General features: G+C 41.5%; 1 protein-coding gene across 1 annotated transcript in view; it reads right to left on the bottom strand.

Moving 5' to 3' along the window:
- The window catches only part of PLCE1 (phospholipase C epsilon 1), a 335,041-nt gene that overhangs the window by 49,746 nt on the left and 263,296 nt on the right, over positions 1–21,999 (bottom strand). The window contains exons 8-18 of the mRNA XM_040254554.1: positions 21,565–21,732; positions 19,660–19,777; positions 18,920–19,076; positions 15,648–15,773; positions 15,419–15,555; positions 12,789–13,027; positions 10,987–11,048; positions 10,112–10,277; positions 6,822–6,929; positions 5,591–5,707; positions 488–646 (exon numbers count right to left, since the gene is read on the bottom strand). Coding sequence (XP_040110488.1) covers positions 488–646; positions 5,591–5,707; positions 6,822–6,929; positions 10,112–10,277; positions 10,987–11,048; positions 12,789–13,027; positions 15,419–15,555; positions 15,648–15,773; positions 18,920–19,076; positions 19,660–19,777; positions 21,565–21,732 — 1,557 coding nt within the window. The remainder of the gene's footprint in view (positions 1–487; positions 647–5,590; positions 5,708–6,821; positions 6,930–10,111; positions 10,278–10,986; positions 11,049–12,788; positions 13,028–15,418; positions 15,556–15,647; positions 15,774–18,919; positions 19,077–19,659; positions 19,778–21,564; positions 21,733–21,999) is intronic.

The following is a 21,999-nucleotide window of genomic DNA, read 5'->3' as shown; positions in this document are numbered from 1 at the left end:
GATGTCATGAGTGAAGCAGATACAGAAGTGCCTTGGGGTCCACATACCACAGTGATACACTGTGCCAGCTTCCACAGGGCTAGGACCACAGAGCTGCTGCTACTTGGGGTCTACTACTGACCTCAGGGGTCACAATCCCATGTTCAAGTTTCCCCCAGGGGCAGGGACTCTTTCTAAAGGGGACTCCAGTAACCACTGAGGGGTTGAGAATTGTGAAGCCCAGGTCCAGAGATAAAGGTCACACATTACTCTGCCCAAAATAAATTAAATAATGAGGTGCATTCTACATCAATCTTTCAAAATAAAATTTTAGGTGAGTGGGAAGAGAGTATTTATCAGTCTATTAAAACAAAAGCCAAAACTCAAACATATCATTCAAGGAAAGGGAATCTCCAAAAACTGGTTACCTGGCTGAAAGTTTAGAATGACATCAGTTTCTTTGTTCTGGGCACGCAGCATCCCTGTAACCTCTTTAACAAGAGCGTACCTTTTGCTTTAAGATATCCACCGGTGTCTGATGGGCTTTTAATTTCTTATTTTTGAGAAGCACTTTCCTTCTGAGTTGGTCAGGCGAGGGGAGCATTGGATCATCTGAGAAATCACTCTCAAATAAGAATTTAGCCACCAGTTTTTCTCCAAACACAGTCTGAAGCAATAAAGGAAAACATATATCAGTGACTTTTGTCTATACTTGAATCACTTGGCTAGATATTTCAGCCCAATGGCATTCTTCTAAAAATCCCAGGAAGAGGAGCTAGGAAAGAAGTTGTATCCGTGTGTCCCAACCCTCTGCATAGCTTCTTAGTGAAAAAAGGGAGGTAGTTAGAAACCATGAAGAGGGTTTGAGGCCACTCTCCAGAGGGCAGCTCTAACTGTTTAGGAAAATACTCTGGGGTACGATGTACAAAAGAAGAAAAAGAGATTCAGTCAGAGGATGTGGTTTGCAGAATATGGACTGTTCCAGAAGTAGGCACAGGATACAAACCTTGAAGAAGGTGGGAAGTTGGGACAAAATGAAAAATAACAGGGAGAATTTATCACCATTTGGTATAAAGAACCACAGACGCCATTCTCACAAAGATTTCCTGAGCACTGGTCTCCAAAGGGACATTTGTGTCCCCCAAGGAGGTGGGTGTAGGAAAAGGTACAGGATGACCCCCTGGGGTAAGGGTAGAAAATATGGCAGTTTCTATTTCTAGTTGTCTTTTTTTTAATGAAAACAAAACAAAAATGGAAGATTATTAGTGCTTAATGTACAGACTGAAAATGGGACCTTCAGTCTATGTCAGGGGCTGTTCATAAAGGTGCCTGCAGGACTGGGAGGGCTCTCCACTGACGCAGAGGGACCAAAGGTGTGTCCCTCACATCTTTGTTTGGTACCAGCTTATTGAGATGATCACAGTTTGGGGGCCATGGTGACCACTGTGGTTAATTTCGCAAAAAGATTTTTCTTTAAAATATTTTGTAACTAGATGAAAAGTGATTATGAAAATCCTTTACAACATACAGAAGCTCACACTTTATATAAAGAAAATGCACTTAGTCAAAGAAAGTGAAGTCATTCAGTCGTGTCTCACTCTTTGCGACCCTGTAGCTGGCCAGGCTCTGTCCATGGAATTTTCTAGGCAAGGACACTAGAGTGGTTGTCATTTCCTTCTCCAGGGGGTATTCCTGACCCAGGGATCGAACCTGGGTCTGCAGGCAGACTCTTTACTGTGTGAGCCACCAGTGAAGCCCACTTAGTCAAAGGAGTATGCTAAGTTATGCAATTTTCTTAAAAAAAAAAAAAAAGTATCCTAAAATTTCTGACTTTTTCTGTGCTGCACTTTGCTACCAAATGATGACAATTATAAAATCACTATTAGTCTGTTCCTATACGATAAGTGTAACATTTTAACACTGATGGAGAAAGCAGTTGCTTTTTAGATAAAATTCGTGTTCTGGAAAGAGTAAAGACAGCTGTCTAAAGATATTTCTTTTGTGATGTGATTTTGTTGTAGGAAACAATGTATTTTAACATAAACACTCATGTATGCACAGTCAAAAAACTTGGAAACAGATTTTCTAATGGTTACAAAATCCTCTAAATGAAGGATTTTAGTGGAGTTTGAACTCATCTGTTAAAAATATAGAAGTGAAAGTATTAGTTGCTCAGTTGTGTCTGACTTTTTGCAACCCCATGGACTGTAGCCTGCCAGACTCCTCTGTCCATGGAATTCTCCAGGAAAGAATACTGGAGTAGGTCACAATTCCCTTCTCCAGGGGATCTTCCTGACCCAGGGATTGAACTCTCATCTCCTGCATTGGAGGTAGATTCTTTACTATCTGAGCCACCAGGGAAGCCCCAAAATATAAAAATATATAAAGGCAAGACCTTTACATACAAACTCTCTAGCCAAATTCCAACAAGAACCTTTGCCTCATTAATGGAATTGAGAAATGAGTACCGTGATTTAACAAGTGCAGTTAATGACAACCCTTTTCAATCTGTATACAGGTATCTTTGTAAGGCATCTTTATCAGCTACTATAACACAAGCTGGAATCAAGATTGCTGGGAGAAATATCAATAACCTCAGATATGCAGATGACACCACCCTTATGGCAGAAAGTGAAGAGGAACTAAAAAGCCTCTTGATGAAAGTGAAAGTGGAGAGTGAAAAAGTTGGCTTAAAGCTCAACATTCAGAAAACGAAGATCATGGCATCTGGTCCCATCACTTCATGGGAAATAGATGGGGAAACAGTGAAAACAGTGTCAGACTTTATTTTGGGGGGCTCCAAAATCACTGCAGATGGTGACTGCAGCCATGAAATTAAAAGATGCTTACTCCTTGGAAGAAAAGTTATGACCAACCTAGATAGCATATTGAAAAGCAGAGACATTACTTTCCTGACTAAGGTCCTTGTAGTCAAGGCTATGGTTTTTCCTGTGGTCATGTATGGATGTGAGAGCTGGACTGTGAAGAAGGCTGAGCGCCGAAGAATTGATTCTTTTGAACTGTGGTGTTGGAGAAGACTCTTGAGAGTCCCTTGGACTGCAAGGAGATCCAACCAGTCCATTCTGAAGGAGATCAACCCTGGGATTTCTTTGGAAGGAATGATGCTAAAGCTGAAACTCCAGTACTTTGGCCACCTCATGCTAAGAGTTGACTCATTGGAAAAGACTCTGATGCTGGGAGGGATTGGGGGCAGGAGGAGAAGGGGACGACACAGGATGAGATGGCTGGATGGCATCACTGACTCGATGGATGTGAGTCTGAGTGAACTCCGGGAGTTGGTGATGGACAGGGAGGCCTGGCATGCTGCGATTCATGGGGTCGCAAAGAGTCAGACACGACTGAGTGACTGAACTGAACTAAACTGAATAGCTATTAAAGATAAATACTGAAATAATAAACTAAACTTAAAACCAGACATGCAAGTCAGTGATCATAAAAGTTTCAAAAATAATGAGGTGTATTCAATCACATTGTTCCCACTAAAAATTTAGACACCTGTGGTGGATTCATGTCAATCTATGCCAAAACCAATACAGAATTGTAAAGTAAAAATTAAAAAAAAAAAAAGATAATAAATAAATAGTCCTAATTTTTTTATGATAGCAAAAAGTTTTTGTATCATTAATAAATAATAGCATTAAAATGCTATTCTTTACTTTCATCCTTTCTGTTACCCTCTTTTATATTTTATTTTTTCATGTTTTAATTAATATATGAAATATGTTAATAAGTAGGATATGTATATAATTTATGAATAAGTCAATATACACAATAGGAATACATGGTGTATTTTACTGATAGAGGTATGCAATCAGAAAAGTTTAGAGGGTTTCTCTGATGGCTCAGTGGTAAAGAATCCACCTGCAATGTAGATGTGAGTTTGCTTCCTGGGTTGGGAAGACCCCACATGCCTCAGAGAAACTAAGCCCATGTGCCACAATTATTGAGTCACACTCTAGAGCCCAGGAGCCAAAATTATTGAGCCCAAAGGCCTAACCTACTGATGCCCTTGTGCCCTAGAACCTGTGCTCAGCTAAAAGCAAAGCCACCACAGTGAGAAGCCCGCACACTGCAACTGGAGAGTAGACCCCACTTGCTGACTAGAGAAAACCTGGCACACAAAATAAATAAATAGCATTATTTTTAAAAAAGGTTCAGTTCATTCAGTTCAGTTCAGTCGCTCAGTCGTGTCTGACTCTTTGCGATCCCATGAATCGCAGCACGCCAGGCCTCCCTGTCCATCACCAACTCCAGGAGTTCATTCAAACTCACGTCCTTCGAGTCAGTGATGCCATCCAGCCATCTCATCCTCTGTCGTCCCCCTTTCCTCCTGCCCCCAATCCCTCCCAGCATCAGAGACTTTTCCAATGAGTCAACTCTTTGCATGAGGTGGCCAAAGTACTGGAGTTTCAGCTTTAGCATCATTCCTTCCATAGAACACCCAGGACTGATCTCCTTTAGAATGGACTGGTTGGATCTCCTTGCAGTCCAAGGGACTCTCAAGAGTCTTCTCCAACACCACAGTTCAAGAGCATCAGTTCTTTGGTGCTCAGCTTTCTTCACAGTCCAACTCTCACATCCATACATGATTACTGGAAAAACCATAGCCTTGACTAGATGGAGCTTTGTTGGCAAAGTAATGTCTCTGCTTTTGAATATGCTATCTAGGTTGGTCATAACTTTCCTTCCAAGGAGTAAGTGTCTTTCATTTCATGGCTGCAAATCACCATCTGCAGTGATTTTGGAGCCCAGAAAAATAAAGTCTGACACTGTTTCCACTGTTTCCCCATCTATTTGCCATGAAGTGATGGGCCAGATGCCATGATCTTCGTTTTCTGAATGTTGAGCTTTAAGCCAACCCTTTCACTCTCCTCTTTCACTTTCATCAAGAGGCTTTTTATTCCTCTTCACTTTCTGCCATTAGAGACCATCGTTCTAAATGATGGCAAAGAAAAGGCAATACGAAAGGCTAATTCATTTTGTTGGCATTAGTTTTGTATTTGGGAACATTTTCTTCTCTCCATGCCCCTCCCTGCCACTGAGAGCCATATTCCCATAAATGCCTCTACCAGTGGAGGAAGGGGGGAGTTTACTTTAAATCTGTTTGCATTATAGTTTTTTTGCATAAGGAAGAGCTGGGTGCTAACAGCAATTGTTGTGGCCAGTCTAACCTCTTTGCCAACATGGATCTCTGTATCTGAAGTTGGGCCACAAGAAGATTTGACTTCCTTGCCCTTAAATACTTTCAGCTTTTCTATATACAACTGACAGATGACATCCTGGCACCCCTGATTTGTGATTCCAAAAGTGTTGGAGAGTTGGTCTTCTTTTACCTCTGAAGGCTTTCTAGAAATTGCCAGAAGAGCACAGAAGAATGCTTCAGTCACTAGCTGAAAAGATGAACCACTCAAGAGAGAGCCCCAAGCTCACAGGGGCATCCCCATTTCTCAGGTCTGAGGGATATAACTGTACATGTTTTACAGCTGAGGTCCAGCTGTGGTATGGTCCACGGTGGCCCCAAACTAAGCTCAACAATAGTCAAACAAGACAAAGACCAAGCCACCATCCTGTCACTTAGCTGATACCTTACCTTGAAAATTTCTGCCATTTTTCGTTGCTGAGGCAATGAACAGTGGTTCTCAATCGATATGATGATGGGCAGGTCAGAGTTGATGAAGGCACTGCGATCGATGGCTTCAACCACTTCCTGTGAGGGCCAAAAAGTCTCATCAGAGCTCAGATATCTGCCCAGGGTGTCAGGAAGCAAGGTACTAATAGCCACAGAAAGCATCTAACTTGGTGTATGCAGAAGACTCTGGCCAAAGTGGTTTCTATCTTTGTAAATATATTTTCAAGTTAAGCAATACAGTAGGTTATTTTCTATAAAGACATTAAACTATTCATATTAACTATTGTTCACATACTATGAGGAACAGTTATCAGTATTGTCAATTTAACAAATCAATATATATATTGAGTATATTATAGGTAAGATACATTGTTTTAGTTATAGTATCAAAAATAATGATCCATAAGATACTTTCCTGCTTTCAAGGAGTTTACAATCAAATCTACTTGGGGCAATAAGACATATATCACCTATATTTATGTATGTACATAAACACAGTTATCAATCCCTCCTTTGCTCAGCATAAGGCACAAAAAGTTTAAAGAAGGATGAATAGGAAAATGAGTTGAAGAGAAAATACATTTTAGCCATTATCTTCAAATATAAGACAAAAATAGTAATATTCCTTCTCAGTCCAGTTACAGTTCAGAAAAAAAAATGATGCCACAGCCAAAGACCCTCTGATTGAGGTTTATAATTGCACAATGAACAAATAAACTACCTAGAAACTGACATCATAATACAATGAGACCAGTCTTCCTGGGTGACCAATCCCCCAAGGCGGAATCAGTTCTCATTACTTTATAATGTTATTTCATCCTCTCCAGACACACGATGTTGGCCTTTGTCAGCAGAACACCAGGAAAAATGATCTTTAATTCTTACAGCAAGAGAACAACTCCTGCCTTTTATATATCATTTTATGATACAAAAATTGCAATAACATTATTACATGATAACTAATTTAAGGTAATGGTTACTAAACTTTGGTTGAATGGAAATCTAAGGAGAGTTTTAGATCAACTCCCAGAAAAATGAACATGTGCACATCTACCCACAAATTGGAGAAGTCTTAAGCTCCAGGATAAGAACCCCCAACCTAAGGTATAACTTGGAAGGGTCACTTATTTAAATGATGAATGAAGCTAATGACTCTCTGAGATCTGATCTAAAGAAAGTTATGAAGCGTTACCTTGAAGGGGATCTTGGTCGTCAGGGTGTGTCCATGATAAATGATGGGCATTCCATCATCTCCGTCCCAGCAGTCTAACTCTACACTCCTACAGCCTTGCAGGAGGACCTGTGGGATCAATGAGTGAATCCACCCCAGATGAGCAAATGGAGATAAAGCCTCAAATTAAACCCAGCACAGGCTTCCACATATCAGTGTTCATGCTCCAGGCTAAAACAGAAGGGCCTAAGATTGAAAAGAAACATTGCACGTTGGCCAAAGGCCACAATTTATCACAGGTAGGGAAGGGATAGAATAGATTAAGGTGGAAAGAGTGCTGGCCAAAGCTGAATACTAGTGGAAGGTAAAATTTGATAGCAATAGCATGATTGCTTTCCCATCAACTTTGGTCCTTCAAGGGACCTACATATGCTATATCCTGAAATGAAAAAGCCAGGCTAGAGCTCTATCTGGGCAGACGTCAGAGGAGGTGACACAGGTGCTGATGAGGAAATGAGGACCCTGATTCTTTAATGAACTGAAATACTTATACGAATCTAATCAGGATAAAAGTTCCTCTGAGTGTGGTGCTAAGTTGCTTCAGTCGTGTCCGACCCTTTGGGACCCTATGGACTGTTGCCCTCCAGGTTCCTCTGTCTATAGGGATTCTCCAGGCAAGAATGCTGGAGTGGGTTGCCAAGCCCTCCTCCAGGGGGTGATCTTCCTGACCCAGGGACTGTACCCGAGTCTCATGTCTCCTGTATTGGCAGACAGGTTCCTTCCCACTAGTGCCACCTGGGAAGCCCAAAGCTCCTCTATTTGGGCCCAAAACTAATACCTTTGCTGTGAACATGTAGCATGTGAGAAGGGTAGAAGCAAGGAGTTATCAGGAATTTGTTTGCTGTCTAATCGTAGAACAGCATCCACAGCAGAGACGGCAAATAAATCCATAAACTCCCCTTTTCCATACCCACAGCAGTCATCAGTAATCAATCATAACACACTTGCCCCCAAAGCTCAGATCTCATGACCTCCTCAGCAAAGAACTCCAGGAAACATTACCAATGAATTAGATGAGATGATACCTATTTGCTTTCCTGGATCTAAAGCTGGAAGCAGAGGTCCTGACCCATGTGTTTGGGTGGCATCTCTGTAATGTTAGCTTGGATCAACTTCATCTTCCATAGACTCTATGTGTGGACCATCTTAAAGATGATGATATTCAAAAGGGTCAACCAAGCTAAGAGGTGTATGTATCTGTGAATGAGCCAACTCTCTGATTTAAGAATCCACATACCTATTTCCATGTAACAGCTATCCAGTAACTGCGGGCTAGTGGCCACTACAGTTGCTACAACACAACTTAGATAGTTGAATCCCCCTTAATGCTTTTATATGAGATACTTGCTAGATTCTTCCTACTGCACACCATAGAGAACCCAGTTTTCCTAGACGACCTCTCATCCCATGGGGAACTGATTCTGTGGTAAAGAATCCCAAGGTCCTCAGCATTTTTCAGCATTAGTGTATCTAGGGGTGTGTTGCTTTGGGTTGAAACTGTTGTGTAACATGACAGCTGGGACATGAGGCTCTCTGTAGTGAGCCATACTGGGAAGAACGTTTACTGACCAGGAGCAGACCAGATGGGTTTTCAGCATGAAAAGATTAAAGGTCTGTATTAAAGTCCACATAACATTAAAGTTTCCACATACCACTAGAATAGGAGCACCAGGGCTGGAAATTCCAGGTGAGAACAGGGCTTTCTCTCACTTCTCAACGACCCCATAAGTAACGAATGTTAGGAGGTAATTGGAGGAGTTGAGGGACAGCAGACTGGTAAGAAATGAAATAAAAGGGAGCCTCACATGTAAGGTTTAATCACATCTGTGAATCTATTTTAGGAGTTTCTGTGCTTGGGGTGTAATGTTAAGGAGTTTAAAAAGAAAATGTCCCTGAAAAAAAAAATTAAAAAAGAAAACCTCCCTGATGTCAAATAGGTAAGTGTAGTAAGAATTAAAGCTAGGACACCAATCCCTGCTTATTTTCCTGGAATAAACACACACACACACACACACACATTTCATTTCTTTCCCGTCGAACAAGAGGTTTGAAACTTCTTTTAACCTTGGAATTCTCAGCGCAAACAGAGGGCCAGTATAGAAAGCACATAAAAGAGCAAATCTTCAGCTGCAGTGGGAGCAGGGCATGGGACCCTCTAATTTCAGCTCTTCTGTGTCAGCAGCTGAGGTCCCTTGACAGACACTTATTTTGAAAATCGTGACTCTAAGAACACGTCTTCATTTCATTTTTTTTTTTTTTTTACGTCTTCATTTCATAATAAAATCACCTTAAATTTTAGAGTTTAAAAGACCTACTCCATACCCAATAAGCTTTGGGACAGAAGTTTAACCCATGCTTTGAGAAATATCTAGAGTAATCTGAAGAATAAAGGAAGCTCAAGTGTGCTGTGTTTATGTATACAATACAGTTATAATTTTTACACTTGGACCCCTTCCCGCAACACACAGACATGGACACACACACACATACACACACACACACACACACACGACCTAGCTAGATCCTCCCACAATTAACTCATCTTGTGGGAGTTCATAAAACAGGCAGCATAGACAAAGGTGTTGCAGAAAATACAACAGAAGCAACATTCATACAGATAATTGAGAGCTGGATGTTTAGGTGAAAAGGATGTGCTTTTTCTAGTCCAGAGACCCTTCTGAGTTTTTGAAAACATTCCCATCAATTTAAGTGTGTAAGGATGGTGCCTATACTTTGTAGATTTTTTTTGTTTTTTGGTAATAAGTTGGTTGTCATAATGATGGATTAATTTTCTAACATATTGTAAAACAAAACAAACAATATTCTGGGAATAACTTCATAGACAGTTGCATTTTCTACTATGCTTTCCCACTACAATATATTGATTTATTTAGCATCTAGGCAAGCAATTAGATAGTTTTCTCATGGGAAAATCTAATTTTAGTAGGGGTAGGTCAGACTAACCAAGATCTAAAAGCTATGAGTCTCAAACTACTACTTATTTATATATTTATTTTTGCCTAGAATAAAGGTTAAGTATGGATGGGGTGGGGGGAGGGGAGGAGAACGGAAAGAAAAAAAGGACAGAAAACAGCCGTATATATCGGCAGTTTCCCACACATCATGTTTCCTCACATTTCGCAAGTAACAGCATATAAACTCATCAAAGGAGGCTGGGGTCAACTTTCTGTGACAGGGGGTTACGTAAATAAGATGAATGAAAACCACGTTCCCAGTGAAATTCTCGGTACCTGGCTGTAGAGTTCTACTGAGGATTCTCCTTTGAGCTGATGGCCCGTGAGGTAGGTATTGTGTGAAGATTCAATGTAATAGTAGGAGAGGGGCAGCTGCATTTCTTTAACGTTCTCCTGTGACTCATCATTTTTCGAGGCAAAATTATCTTTATCCATCAGAAACCTAGGGGAAATAATTTTCTCAGACTTGTATAGGAAAACTATATACTCTCTTTTCTGAAGTATAGCTGACTTAAAATATATTAGTTTCAGGTATGCATGCTAAATTGCTTCAGTCGTGTCCATCTCTGGGCGACCCCATGGACTGTAGCCTGCCAGGCTTGTCTGTCCACAGGATTCTCCAGGCAAGAATACTAGAGTGGGTTGCTATGCCCTCCTCCAGGGGATCTTCCTGATCCAGGGACTGAACCCGCATCTCTTACATCTCCTGCCTTGGTAGGCGGATTCTTTACCACTAGCACCACCTGGGAAGTCCAGTTTCAGGCATACGACATAGTGATTCAGTATTTTTATAGCTTAGACTCCATAAAGCTATTATAAAACATTGGCTATATTTCCTGTGCTGTACATTAATCCTTGTATTTATCATATGTACCTTTTAGTCCCCTTTTCCTATCTTTAAAAAAAAATTATTTTATTTTTTGGCTGCACCACATGGCAAAACTAAGATTCTGCCACCAGGGGTTGAACCTGTGCCCCCTGCATTGGAAACGTGGTCTCAACCCCTGGACCACTGGGGAAGTCCCCCTTCCCCGATCATGTCGCTCTCCCAAGCCCTTTCTCCACTAGTAACAGCTAGTTTGTTCTCTATATCTGAGTCTATTTGAAAAATGTACATGCTTAAATGATGGCAAAAATATTTTAAAAGTTACCTTGCAAATCCTTCAAATGACATTAGGCCTTGATGACACATACTGACGCTAGGCTCGAACTTCTGCAAGGGATACAAAAGGAGTGTTATTTAGGTAAAGGAAACTAAAGGGAAAAAAATCACCACATCATTTTTCAAAACTGTTCTGTTTTCATCAGGAAGTATCTAAACCAAATATTTGGACTAATTTAGTTATGGAGTGGTAAAATGTAGTTTTTCAGTCCAAAAGAAAACATTTATTATGTGTGAGTTTATTATAGGAAGCATATTTATTTAAGAGGAAAAAAAGAGAGAGGGAGAAAAGAATAACGCTGATTTATATGGAAACAAACAGTATCAGTTTATCCAGGTGAAGATGGGGATCAGAACAGCAGCTACTGCAGAGCTGGTGGGAGGTGAAATGTGAAGGTCCATTCAGGACAGTGTTCACTCTCCATCATATCTTAGTGCACACTCAGTCATGTGATCACAACCTTACATTCTCAGCATCGCCAGTGATGGCCAGCTAATCCACTGATTCCTAATCAATTGACAAGGGAGGCTAAAAGCCCAGATTAGTTCTGTCGCATGTCGCCCAGCCACAGTGAACCATCTGGCCCCCTCTCTTCTCTCATCCCCTAGAGGAAGCCATGACCACTTCCTCTGGGTTACAGTGACAGCTTCCTTCCCAGTTTCTCTGGCCTTCACTCCTTCCCTAGCACAGTTTATACTCCAGTGGGGTCAGAGTGACCTCTTAGAAACTTAAATCATCTTCTTTCCCTGCTCAAAAATTTCCAGTAGCATCCCATCTCACATGGACTCCTTACCATGGCCTAAGATGCCTGGATGGTTTGGCCCCTGCCCACCTGTCTGAAATCAAGTCTGCTACAATCCCTCTGGCTTTTGTTATTCCTCACAAACTCCAAGCTGGCTTCTGCTTGCTACTCTCTGTCTGGAAAGCTCTCTCCTTAGACCCTCAAAAGGCTTAATCATTCAGGGCTCAGCCCAAGTGTCACCTTCCTCGAGTGGCCTTGGCTTACTCCTCTCAGCCCTCCATTCCCTTACTCTGCTCAGTTTTTTTTCAGAGCCTATTACTACCTGAAATTACACGATATCTTTATTCATTTATAGTTTGCCTCACCCACTAGAATGTAAACTGCTATGAGGGTCAGAACTTGATCCTCTCAACTACTATATTTCCAGGCCCAGAGCAGAAGCTGATAAACATTTGTTAGACAATCAAAATAGCTGATGACCCATGCGCTGGAACAACAAACAATCAGGTACTGATTCCTTACGGTAGCCACAGGGTAAAAGAAGACTTGTTGTTTAGTCACTAAGCTGTAGCTGACTATTGCAATGCCATGGAGTGTAGCCCGCCAGGCTCTTCTATCTGTGGGATTTCCCAGGCAAGAAAACCGGAGTGGGTTACCATTTCCTTCTCCAGAGAATCTTCCCGAATCAGGGATCAAATCTGAGTCTCCTGCACTGGCAGGCGGATTCTTTACCGCTGAGCAACCAGGGAAGCACCAATGTTCAGAGGCGCCTGGTGGGCTATATAGTCCATGGGATGGAAAAAGAGTCGGACATGACTGAGCAACTAAACAACAACAGCAAAAGAAAAAGGTTTAGGATCTATGTTAACTGTATGTTAAATAAGAACACTTACATATTTGTTTTTTTTTTTTTTTAAATAACCTTCTCTTTCTCCCCCAGACTTTAAAGGCATTGGAAGGAAGTATAAAAAGAGTAAACGTTCAGCAGAAAATAATAAGAATAGTTAGAAGCTTTACACATGTGCTTGCACACAAAAAAGATACAAACCTGGATAATGCTGAGGATTTCATCATAAGTATAGTGTTCTCCTTGACAATTCACTAGGAAGTCATTGAGCTGGAGGATGCCAACTCCAAATACACCCAGAGATGTGCTCTCCACCCCGGTGCCATTTGTCACAATACTTGCAGCAGCAATGGCATCAGATATCTGCCTCTGGTTGTCGGACAGCTGCTGTTTACTCTTGATGAATAATCCCAAATCTGAGACATTTCTGGTCAACAAATCTGAAACAGAACCACCAAACAGAACATGGACAGGCTAGCCAGAATGGGCTTTCATAAAGCCCATTTTGGAGATAATGGTGTTGTGGAAATATTAAGCTGTAGTAACTCTTCACTAATCTGTCTAAACAAGCCATCAAGCTCAGTGCTTCTTCCTGGCTTCACATAGTTGAAGGAATAAAAAAAAATGAATTAGTGAATAAATAAAAGGAATGAAGAGAGCTAGGTCAATGATCCTAAAAGCCCATAAACTTCAGTATCAGATGCAAACTAATGTAAATTTGGTTGGGGACTTTAGGCTGAATTCAGACTTTGGTTTTTGAGAATAACCACTTCTATGACTAAGCATGCATGGAAGAGTACCCTTAAGATTACAGTTTTTCTGTACTTTAAAAGTGTAACTGTAAAAAAAAAAAAGTGTAACTGTAAACATTTGTGTGCAGGTGCCTGTGTGAACATATGTTTTCAACTCATTTGGGTAAATACCAAGGAGTACAGTTGCTGGATTATATGGTAACAGTACATTCTATTTTGTAAGAAACAGCCAAATTCTCTTCTGAGCTGGCTGTACTGTTTTACACTCCCATTAGGCGATGGCAACCCACTCCAATACTCTTGCCTGGAAAATCCCATGGGTGGAGTGGCCTGGTAGGCTGCAGTCCATGGGGTCGAGAAGAGTTGGACACGACTGAGCGACTTCACTTTTACTTTTCACTTTCATGCATTGGAGAAGGAAATGGCAACCCACTCTAGTGTTCTTGCCTGGAGAATCCCAGGGACAGGGGAGCCTGGTGGGCTGCCATCTATGGGGTCGCACAGAGTCAGACACAACTGAAGATACTTAGCAGCAGCAGCAGCAATGCCCTAGTTGCTCCACATTTGCACGCACTTTGGTATGGGAGGTCATTTTCATTCTAACCACCATGGAGATCAGTGTGTCAGTTTCTTGCAGAGCTAAATATAGGCTCACCATAGGATCCAGCAACTCCAGTCCTAGGTGTTTAGTGAGTTGAAAACATGTCCACAAAAAAAACCTGCATACCAAATATTTATAGCAGCTTTCTACATAATTGCTAAAACATAGAAGCAACCAAGATGTCTTTCAATAGGTGAATGGGCAAGCATACACATAACAAAATATTACTCAGCAATCTAGAGAAATGAGCTGTCAAACCATGAGAAGACATCAAGAAACCTTAAACACATATTGCCCAGTGGAAGGAGCTAGTCTGAAAAGGCTACATACATACTGTATGATCCCAACTATATGACATTCTGGGAAAAGCAAAGCTATGGAGACAGGAAAAAGATCAGTATTTGCCAGGGGTTCAGAGGAGAGTTGGAGAATGACAAGACGGAGCACAGCAGGTCTTTAGGACAGTGGAACTATTTATTCTGTATACTATTGTAATGGAAAAACATGTCATTATACTTCTGTGAAAACCCATAGATAATACAGACAGTGAACATTAATGTAAATTATGGACTTCAAATATATCGGTATTGGCTCAACTGTAACAAATATACCACACTAATGCAAAAAATTACTAAGGGGGGAACTGTATGGATGGATGCAGAGCATACAGAAACTCTCTGTACTCTCTGCTCATTTTTCTGTTAACTTAACTGTCCTAAAAAATAGTCTATTATTTTTTTGAAAACTACAACTACTTGACAAATCTACAGTTATGTACCTTTATAACTAAGGTTGAAAAAGGTTGGTATTCTTAGCTTAAGGACAATTTGTTTTTAAATAATTAATAAAGAAAATGCAGGAAAGAGGACTATGTTCATTTTGTTTTTTGCTTCTTAGGAAGGTTTATGGTTTCCAGCAAGAACAGAAGAGAAAAATAATGGGCCCAAAATATATGGGTGGTGATGGTAATGGTGGTGGCAGTGAATGGGATCAAGGAATAGAGAGTCTGGTTTACGCACTCGGAAAAATGTCCTGAATGTTCAGGCAGGAGTACTTTGCTGAGGTCAGGGAAGACCCTCCTGTCAAAGGGCAGACAGCTCCCAATGCTGGGTGGAGCACCCGTCCACCTGGAGGCAGGGAAGAAACTGGCAGTTCCCAGCTGGACGTGCCACAAACTTCGTGGACATTTGGAAATAAGTGGGAAAGGATTTTTAGTTGTCGAATGACTGGAAGGCTCTACTGGTTAAATATATTCTAGATTCTATGGACAGACCCATACAATGATGAATTTCCTAGTCCAAAATGCTAATAATACCATCCCCATGACACTCCCATTAGAGAAATGATTCTCTAAGCATTTCACCATGCTCCTGGGGGTAGTGTGCCACGTGGGACAGGCTGAAAGTTTGCATGACTGGGTCTCTAACTATTTTTAGGTAGAAAGGTCTCAAAAGGAATTATTAAATTGTCACACAAACCTAGGTCAGGCTGAAGACCGCTGATATTTTCGTCAATGGTCAGGTTGGTATAGAGGGGGGCTGCCTCAGAGCCAGCTCGGTCACAGGGTACGGCGTAGATGTCAAAGAGGTCCTTCAGGTCCTTGCGGCTCCTCACGCTGGGCACAGGATGGAGAACACCTCGTCTTTAGCTTCGTTTTAACAAGGGAAGGGTAAGAGGAGAAAAGGCTGAGAAGAAAGCCAGCCATACCTGAATGATTTGAACAGCTCAACAAACTCCACAAAACTCATGCTGCTGTCTGAAACCATGAAGCTCTGAAAGCCCTGCATCCCTCCTTTGATCTTCCCTGGCCAGCAGCTGCTGCTGTTCCAAGCACTGCAACAAAGACACGGCCTTGATGGGCAGAACTGGGACTGGTTCTGTCACTCTGCCCTAAGAGACGTTCTCAGATTAGCAACATGAACAGAAAGACGGACAGCAGTCACTGAAGTTTAGGCTCTTTTCTTTCTGAGCGTTGCTTTAATTATTACACCTTTTCATTTCTCTCCAAATTCATCTATATTTCATCAGAGGAAATAAAACATATATTGAAACCACTTCATGTGTACAGCCTATTTAATAAGGGCACAAAGCTGAGTTAATATTCCTCTACAGATCAAAACAGGTCTTTGAAATCACAGGTCAATGAGAGGAAAAAAAAAACAACCATAAATTCAGTGGTTTTGAAGAAAAGTCACTTTAAAAAAGAACCTCACGTTGTGCAATTATAACTTATGGAAAATTATTCATGTGCTTTCATATATTTTAAATCAGAGAAACACATTTAAGAAGAAAATCTTGAATGTATCAATGTCTTCCCTTTCTCCTTTCTTAACCAGTTTTTAGATGAAAACAAGGAAGGGTTTTTAATGCTAATGGAAAATGTGAGTCACAAAAATATTAAGGGTGGAAAGAAGCCAACTCTTGCCTAGAATTATATTTGCACCTGCCAAGGCTGTATCTATTTAATATAAAAATATCAGTCATCTGGGTCAAAAATTCAGTCTAGCTCTTTCACAGTATTTTTTTATTTCCTATGCTGGTTCCTTGAGAGGAGAGTATGAGAAATGTTTTGGCTGGTTTTTGGTCAAACCAATTAGTAGGATCTTTTTTTTTTTTTTTTTCATTTTTGTTTTTGTCCTTAGTTTTTCATTTTTAAAATATTTCAAATATATAAGAAAATAGAGAGAATATTGTAATGAATAGCTAGCTTGTCCTTGATCCTTTCAGCAGTGTTTGTTTATGGAAAATTATTTTGTGCTGACATCTGAAGGTCACCTCCATTAATGGAAGAGTATTACAAATGGATAGATTTATGGTATTATACTTTGTAGGCCTGGGTTGTTGAGTCCCCAGTATGGTGTGGGAAACAGAGGGTAGAGCTTGAAGAAGTGGACAAAGGTCTGATAACAAAGTGGTTTTTCATTTGAATTTAAACATGTATGTTTCATGCCTGCCTTCCTCTGGTCCCCCAACCAGCCACTGTCTGTAGACACCCAACTCCCTCTAACTTTAGGAACCTCTATTCTGTTCGGTTCCTTCCTGGGGCTCAGTCTTGCTCTCTTCTTGAAGAGTATTCAGGCTGACTTCTCTTCTCTGGCCTTGTCTTCTCTTACTGGCCCCCTTGTCCTCCTATGGCGGGGTCCTCTGATTTTGCATCTGGCACAGTATTCTCTCTACTTTTACCTCTTTGAAAACATTTTCCTCACTTACTTTGTCTTCCCTTTTCCTGCTTATGAGTGATTGAAATAAAGGGAAAGGCTACTTAACTGTAGTTATATGGCTGTTTTATTTTCCCAGGATACTGTTTAGGCTGAAATATAATGCAAAGAATTCGGATTCTTTGTAGCTGTAATTTTGTTACAAACCTACAAACCTTGCAAAAGTGGTAAAAAGAATTTTCAGGTACCTGTGACCCAGTTAAGCCAAATGCAGAAATTACATTCATTATTCACACCGTGAAAGGATGCTTCCCTTTAAAAGAGGATTTACTGTAGGGTTTTTATCTATAGCAAGCTTCCAAGAGAGAGAGAAAGAGAGAGATACAGAGAGACACCCGGAGAGACAGACAGAGACGGAGAGACAAGGAAAGAGAAAAAGAGACATGGGGAGGAGAGAGATGTGGGGAAGAAAAGGAGAAAAGAAGGGGGCTGATGCATGCGTGTTAAGTGTGTGTGTATAAAAATGTTTCTAAACCAGTACCTGTACATACCCATTTCCTCCTCCTACTTCTCTGATGAAGTATAGAATGTTTTTTTTTTTTTTTATCATGGTTCTGTCTGGAATCTCAACGTTTCTTAAACTTTAGTGTGGGGTTGACGGAGTTGGTATGGCATTCTGATTCCTCTGAAAGACTTTCATTTTAATATATTTTTTTAAGAGGGTGGCTGTTTCAAATCTTTAATTGGCATGGACCTTAAAAAATTATTTACAATAATATCAGCTTTAGGATTCTATCTAAACCTCTCCAGCTGGCTGTAAGATGTTCATTTCTCCAGACATGTACATCTTATACATGAGAAGAGTGTTAAATATATTTCACTCATTAGCAAAGGATCAAGTTGCTTACATTAAAACATTTATTCTTCATTTAGAGCAGTGCTACCCAATAGAACTTCCTGCAAGGATAGAAATATTCTTTATCTGCACTGTTTAGTTCATATAGTAGCACCAGCCAGTGGTAGCTATGTAACACTTTTAATGTGGCTGGTGTGACTGAAGAACTGAATTTGAAATTTTATTTTAATTAAATTTGAATTTAAATTAAATTTTCTTGTGGCTGCTGTGCTGTGCTAAGTCATGTCTGACTCTTTGTGATCCTATGGACTGCAGCCTGCCAGGCTCCTCTGCCCATGGGATTCTCCAGGCAAGAATACTGGAGTGGGTTGCTGTACCCTCCTCCAAGGGATCTTCTTGACCCAGGGATCCTGTGGCTCCCACAGTGTAGGCAGATTCTTTATCGCTGCGTCACTGGGGAAGTCCTTTCCTGTGGCTAGTGGCTGCTAGGTCAGACAGCACAGATTTAGAGACTGACAGCTCAGGTTTTGTTACTATTACTGTCCTTTGAAGGATTGGTTTGTCAAAAAAATTAGAAGCCATTATAGTAATGTGAGGGGCTTCCCTGGTGGCTCAGATGGTAAAGAATCTGCCAGCAAAGCAGAAGACCTGGGTTCAATCCCTGGGTTGGGAGACCCCCTGAAGAAGGAAATGGCTACCCACTCCAGTATTCTTGCCTGGAGAATTCCATGGACAGAGGAGCCTGACGGGCTACAGTCTATGGGGTCACAAAGTAGTGTGTATGGTAGCAATGTGAGAAAGTAGGAAAATGCAGTCAAGAAAATTAATAGCTTTTAGAATTTGGAGGTTTTCAGTTTTAAAGTGATTGTTAGAGACCATCTTTCGACAGAGCGCTGGAAGAGGATGCCCTTCTACACAACCTGCATGGTGTGAAGGGTCCTTCTTTGATCATGTGAAGGCCCCACCTGGTTGGGCTCTTGTTGGAAGCAGGCAGCACAGGGGATGACACTGGCCTGATGGGAGATGATGCCCCGGCAGCCAAGGTAGGCAGCCCAGTCGTGGTCAAGGAGTGGGCTCTTCTGGAAGGGAGAGGGTTGGGAGGGCTCATGATGGCATTTGCCTCTGTGAGAGTGGAAGACAGAAAAGAGACAATGACTCTGATTATACTTTCCCCCAGAAATCAGATAGAAAAGATGTTTCTGAATGTCTGAGGAAGTCAATCTGTACAGGCAATTACTGTATAAGAAGCATTGAAATATTTTGGGGAGTCTCAATCCTGGCTACACATCAGAATCATCTGGGGAACTTAGTGCATGGATATCCTGGACTCACACAGAGTCTGAATCGGTTGGACTGGGGTGTGGCTAGAGCATGCAGAGAGTCTTTTAAAAGCTCTAATATCCAGCCAGGAGGTAAGACTCACTGGTCTAATCCAGTGATTTGATTGTATCTTTCAAATCTAATATTCCTTGTCAATAATGGCAAGTTAACTAGTTAGTATTTTCTTCTAAGTACAACTTACGTTTGCAAACTTGTGTTTGCAGAAATACCTCTTGGGTTCCATCATCCAGTTAAAAACAAAGGTAAGCATATTTAATGAGATAAGAGTTTAGTTAAGAAGGCCTGTGATACTTAAATCTCAATTTCAAACCAAATGCATGTTTCCCCATTTAAAAAACCCTCAGATGTGAAGATACTGCTTTACCTGATTCTTCTTGTTCATTGACATCCTGAGGATCAGAACCACTCCGGCTCCGACTCTCTTTGTGTGTTTTGGCCTTGCGGGTGGCCATCTCGTCATCCGTCACCTCTCCACTCTCACCCTGGGAATAGAAAACTCACCATGCTTATCTTTCCCATCACTGCTTGGCTCAGGTGGGTCTCTATGTTTTCACTGATCCACCATCAGTACCACCTCCCCCTGGTGAAACCAGGAAAGACCTATGTGAAGGCTGACCAAGTGTTCCCTTGTTCTGTTTATCCCATGTGTTCTTCATAATAATGCAGTACTCCTTGGGGTTGAAAGGGTGACAAGAGAAGGCATAAGGTCCCTGGAGTCTGTGCAGAGACAGAATTATGAAGTAGATAAAGTTCAACCTAGGCATCAATAGCCTCCCAAGTGCAAAGAGAGGAACTTCTCCCAGTTAACCCAAGAAAATGTATTACACTATAGTGATAATATAAACAATATATAATATAGAGCAATATATATATTATATATATACATCATGCTAAAAAACAAAACATAAAATTTACCATCTTAACCATTTTTAATGCTTCCCTTGTGGCTCAGATGGTAAAGAAGCTGCCTGCAGTGTGGGAGACCTGGGTTCCATCCCTCGGTCGGGAAGATCCCCTGGAGAAGGAACTGGCAACCCACTCCAGTATTCTTGCCTGGAGAATCCCATGGACAGAAGAGTCTGGCAGGCTACAGTCCATGGGGTTGCAAAGAGTCAGATACAACTGAGCAACTAACACACACAAGACCATTTTTAAGTCTACCATAGAGAAAGTGGTGCTAACTATTTGTATCTTGTTGTGCAAGACATTTCTAGAACTTTTTCACTTTTGCAAAACTGATACTCTATATCATTCAACAACTCCCCCTGTCCCCTTCACCTTAGTCCCTGGCAACCACCATTCTATTTTCTGTTTCTAAGAGTTGGACCACTCTAGGATCTCATACCTGTAACTGGAATCATGCAGTATTTGTCCTTTTGTGACTGACTTATTTCACTTAGGATAATGTCCTCAAGGTCATCCATGTTGCAGCACATGACAGGATTTCCCTCTTTTTATCCCCATTGTATGTACATGTTACTTCCCTGGTGGCTCAGACGGTTAAGCGTCTGTCTACAACGTGGGGGACCGGGTTCGATCCCTGGGTCGGGAAGATCCCCTGGAGAAGGAAATGGCAATCCACTCTAGTACTATTGCCTGGAAAATCCCATGGACAGAGGAGCCTGGTAGGCTACAGCCCATGGGGTCGCAAAGAGTTGGAAACGACTGAGCGACTTTACCTTTTCTTTATCCTTCATTGGTGGATGGACACTTGCTTCTCTTGTTAATATATTTTAAACTGAGTTCTAGCCTTTTGACCCTCCAAGACCTTCCTAATATGATCCTTGTTCCTTACTATCCTTTCTTTGCCCACCACAGAGCCCATGCTCCAACCTGAAGCCTGAACCCAGGGTCCCCTGTGCCAGAGAGACGTTCCCCTGCACTGTCTGCCTGGTGAATCCTACATGTCCTTTAAGACCCACCTCTCGCCTTCTCTGTGGAGCCATCCCTGCCTGACTCCCAGTCTTCTGTTTCCCTTCTCTCTACTCCCACAGCACTTTGCAGACAGCGTGACAGTGACTCTTACTTAGCTCTCACTGTGTTAGCATCTCTACGTCCCTCTATGGACCCTGGCTTTTTGCTGGTGGTGACTCAGTTCCTTGTACTGGGTTTGGCATCCAGTGGGCACTTGGTGAGCTCTTGTATTTTATTTGTTTTACATCTCACCCTGTCCCCAATGCAAATGACCTAAAATAGTTTATGGTTATGTAGATTATACAGTGGTCCCAGATGATTGGGTTGGATGCTTAATAAACAAGTAACACTCTACCCTCATAAGGATTTTCTTCTTTTTCTTAGTGTTGCTTATGCTCAAGGTGTTGGGCTTCTCGGCGCTCTTTGCTGATGTCCCAGGGCTGGGGTTTCGAGCACTCCATCGTCTGCCACCAAACAGCTCTACAGCTTGAGCCAAAGTTGGGCCTTCATATCGTCCATCCTCCTGTAAAAGAGACACATTCTGAACCCATAAGGGAAGAATGAGTAAAGGGGAGTAAATGTATCAAAGGCTTTCAGGAAATTCCCAGAGGCAGAGGAGCACAGGCTGTCACCAAAGAATAATGATCTGGCCACCCAAGTGGCTCTGTTTTCTGACTGTCCAGACTCTCTGTTAGGGATTTCATCAAGTCCTCTGTGCTCCTGGTCACATCCAGCTGAGTTCCAGTGTTGTGCTTTATCATATTCTGTTGAGTTCCAGTGTTGTGCTTTA

This window comes from Oryx dammah, unplaced genomic scaffold (assembly GCF_014754425.2).
Source record: "Oryx dammah isolate SB20612 unplaced genomic scaffold, SCBI_Odam_1.1 HiC_scaffold_14, whole genome shotgun sequence".
Lineage (NCBI taxonomy): Eukaryota > Metazoa > Chordata > Mammalia > Artiodactyla > Bovidae > Oryx > Oryx dammah.
Note: the sequence above shows the minus strand (reverse complement) of the source record. Positions and strands in the feature narration are given on the sequence as shown.